Raw genomic sequence first — 2730 nt, 5'->3', positions numbered from 1 at the left:
AGAAGCAGCAGCAGCAGCAGCAACAGTAGCAGCAGCAGGAGCAGCGGAAGCAGCAACAGTGCCTGCTGCGTTTGACTGTGCCCAATCGCCGCCACGCCCCTCAGACCTGGCTGCCGGGCCCGCTGCTGCTGCTGCTGCTGAATATGCTGCTGCTTCTGAGTATGTCGCTCCTGTTGCTGCTGCTGCTGGATACTTTGGTGCTGCTGCTGCTGTTGCAGCTGCTGTTGTTGCTGCTGCTGGTGAGAGCGAAGTTGTTGTAGTGGGTACCGAGCCCGCCGCTGCAGCTGCCTCCGTTGTGACTGTTGCTGCAGCTGCTGTTGCTGCTGCTGCTGCTGCTTCTGGCGCTGCTGTGTCCGGTACTGCTGCAGCAGCAGGAGCAGCAAACTGCAGCACTTCAGTGAGGGGTTCAACGAGCTGCTGCTGCAGCTGCTGCCGCTCCCACGTCTCCTTCGCCAGCAGCAAATCCACCTGAAGCACTTTCGCCTCGTGCGTCGCCTCCAGTATGCCTGCGCAAACCCTAAACCCTAAACCCTAAACCCTAAACCCTAGACTCTAAACCCTAAACCCTAGACTCTAAACCCTAAACCATAACCCTAAACCCTAAACCTTTGAATTCTGGTTTCCCCTCGCATACATCGGACTGAGGAGCCTCAGTCCGAGCCACTAAATTAAGGGTTTAGGGTTTAGGGTTTAGGGTTTAGGGCCTACGCCTGCTTTGGGACTGGAGGTGCGGGTAAAAGGAAGCAGCAGCAGCAGACATAAAATCAACTCGAAGATTCTTCAGTCTGCTGCATGCAGCGCTGGGGCTGCAGCAAGCCAGCAGGCGCAGCATGCTGTTGCTGCCTGCAAACAGCAGCAGCAGCAGCAACAGCGGCAGCAGCAACAGTAGCAGCAGCAGCAAGAGGTCAACTGGCAAGGGTAGAGACACATCACAGCGTATGGGCCCCATCCGACCTGCTGCTGCCGCAGCTGCTGCAGCTGCTGCAGCTGCTGCAGCTGCTGCAGCTGCTGCACTTGCTGGAGTTGCTTTAGCTGCTGCACTGGTTGCTGCTGCTCCTGCTTTAGTTGCTGCACTTGCTGCTGTTGCTGCTGTCCCCGCAGCTGCTGCTGCTGCAGCAGCCCCTGCTGCTGTAATGATTGCCTCCCTCACTCACCGCTGTAGTCTTCAAAGAAGACGGGTTGCTGCCAAGCAGCAGCAGCAGCTGCTGCTGCTGCAGCAGCAGCAGCCGTAGCGCTTGGGTTCTTGCTGCTGCTCCCATCGGGGCTGGAGACCAAACTTTTCCTTTGCTGCTGCTGCTGCTGCTGCTGCTGCAGCAAAACGACAGTGACGTTGAGGGACTGCAGCAAAATCTGCGCAATGCGCGTCCGCAGGCGCTGCTGCACTGTATACAGACACCCGATGGCCTGCAGCAGCAGCAGCAGCAGCACAAGCAGCAGCAGCAGCAGCAAATGAAGCTCCAGAGAAGGCCAGCAGCAAAAGAGCCAACTACAACACCGCTTTGAAAAAGGGCCAAAATCCTCAAATATGAAAAGGAGATAAACAAGAAAAAATATAAAATGAAAAATAAAATTAAAAAGGAAATAAAAAAGAAAATAAAAAAGGAAATAAAAAAGAAAATAAAAAAGGATAAAAGAAAGATCGAGAGAAAATAAAAAAAAGTTAAAAGGAAATAAAAAAAAAGAGACAAAAAAGATATAAAAGAAAAATGGAAAAGAAATTAAAAATAAACAAAAAAGAAATTAAAAATAAACAAAAAGGAAATAAAAAGTAAACAAAAAATAAACAAAAAGAAAATAAAAAGAAACAAAAAGAAAACGAAAAATAAACAAAAAGAAAACAAAGAGGAAACAAAAAGAAAACAAACAAAAAAGATAAAAAAGAAATAAACAAATAAAAAAGAAATAAAAAGAAGACAAGTCCCCGGCCTTAAAGTCCTACGGAGACAGCTATCAGCAGCAGCTGCGCAAAGTGTGGGGCGCCAGCAGCAGCAGCAGCAGCAGCAGCAGCAGCAGCATGAGTTCCTCGCGCCTGCAGCACGGAGGCCACCTTGGCCATTAAGGTGTCTAGGCAGCTCTGAAGGCAAACCAAGGACACGCAGTTCCGCAGCTGCAGCAGCAGAAGCTGCTGCTGCTGCTGCTGCAATAATTGCTGCTGCTGCTGCAACAATAGCTGCTGCTGAAGCTGCTGCTGTGGTAGCTGCTGCTGCAGCAGATACAGCGACGCTGCAGTCGTGGACCCAAAGCCCTCCCAGCCGTAACAGATGCGACGCAGCGGCCCAGCAGCAACAGCTGCAGCAGCAACAGCTGCAGCAGCAGTAACAGCAGCAGCAGCAGCAGGAATTGCAGACCTCGGCCACGCGAACAAGTGCTGCAGCAACAAAGCGCCAGCTGCGGGTCAGCCCGTCCGCCTCGGTGACCAGAGCAGCCAAATCAGCCGCTGCATCTGCTTCATTCTGCAGCTGCTGCTGCTGCTCTCGCCGTTGCTGTTGCTGCTGCTGCTGCTGTTGTTGTTCGTCTTGGCGCTGCTCTTGCTCCTGCTGCTCATCCTGCTGCTCTCGCGACTGTTGCTCTTGCGACGGTTGCTCCTTCTCTTCCTGCTGCTGCTGCTGCTGCTGCTGCTGCTGGACGGACAGACGGTAGGTGCCGAATTCCGCAGCGCGCAGCAGCACAAAAGACACCCAGGATTCAATCCGACAAGCTGAACGCAGCAGCAGCAGCAGCAGCAGCAGC

The 2730-nt window shown here is 52.6% G+C and overlaps 1 protein-coding gene across 1 annotated transcript; it reads right to left on the bottom strand.

Annotated features, from left to right (window-relative positions):
• Positions 1-106: 106 nt before the first annotated feature.
• ETH_00007555 (uncharacterized protein) lies at positions 107-2698 on the bottom strand (the record flags this gene model as incomplete). Its single annotated transcript, XM_013379128.1, has 3 exons — positions 107-506; positions 1155-1404; positions 2349-2698. Coding segments are annotated over 3 exons (1000 nt in total), but the record flags the coding sequence as incomplete, so codon positions are not given.
• Between the last annotated feature and the right edge of the window lie 32 nt (positions 2699-2730).

The sequence above is a fragment of the Eimeria tenella genome, genomic scaffold (assembly GCF_000499545.2).
Source record: "Eimeria tenella Houghton genomic scaffold, Eth_scaff1462, whole genome shotgun sequence".
NCBI lineage: Eukaryota > Apicomplexa > Conoidasida > Eucoccidiorida > Eimeriidae > Eimeria > Eimeria tenella.
Note: the sequence above shows the minus strand (reverse complement) of the source record. Positions and strands in the feature narration are given on the sequence as shown.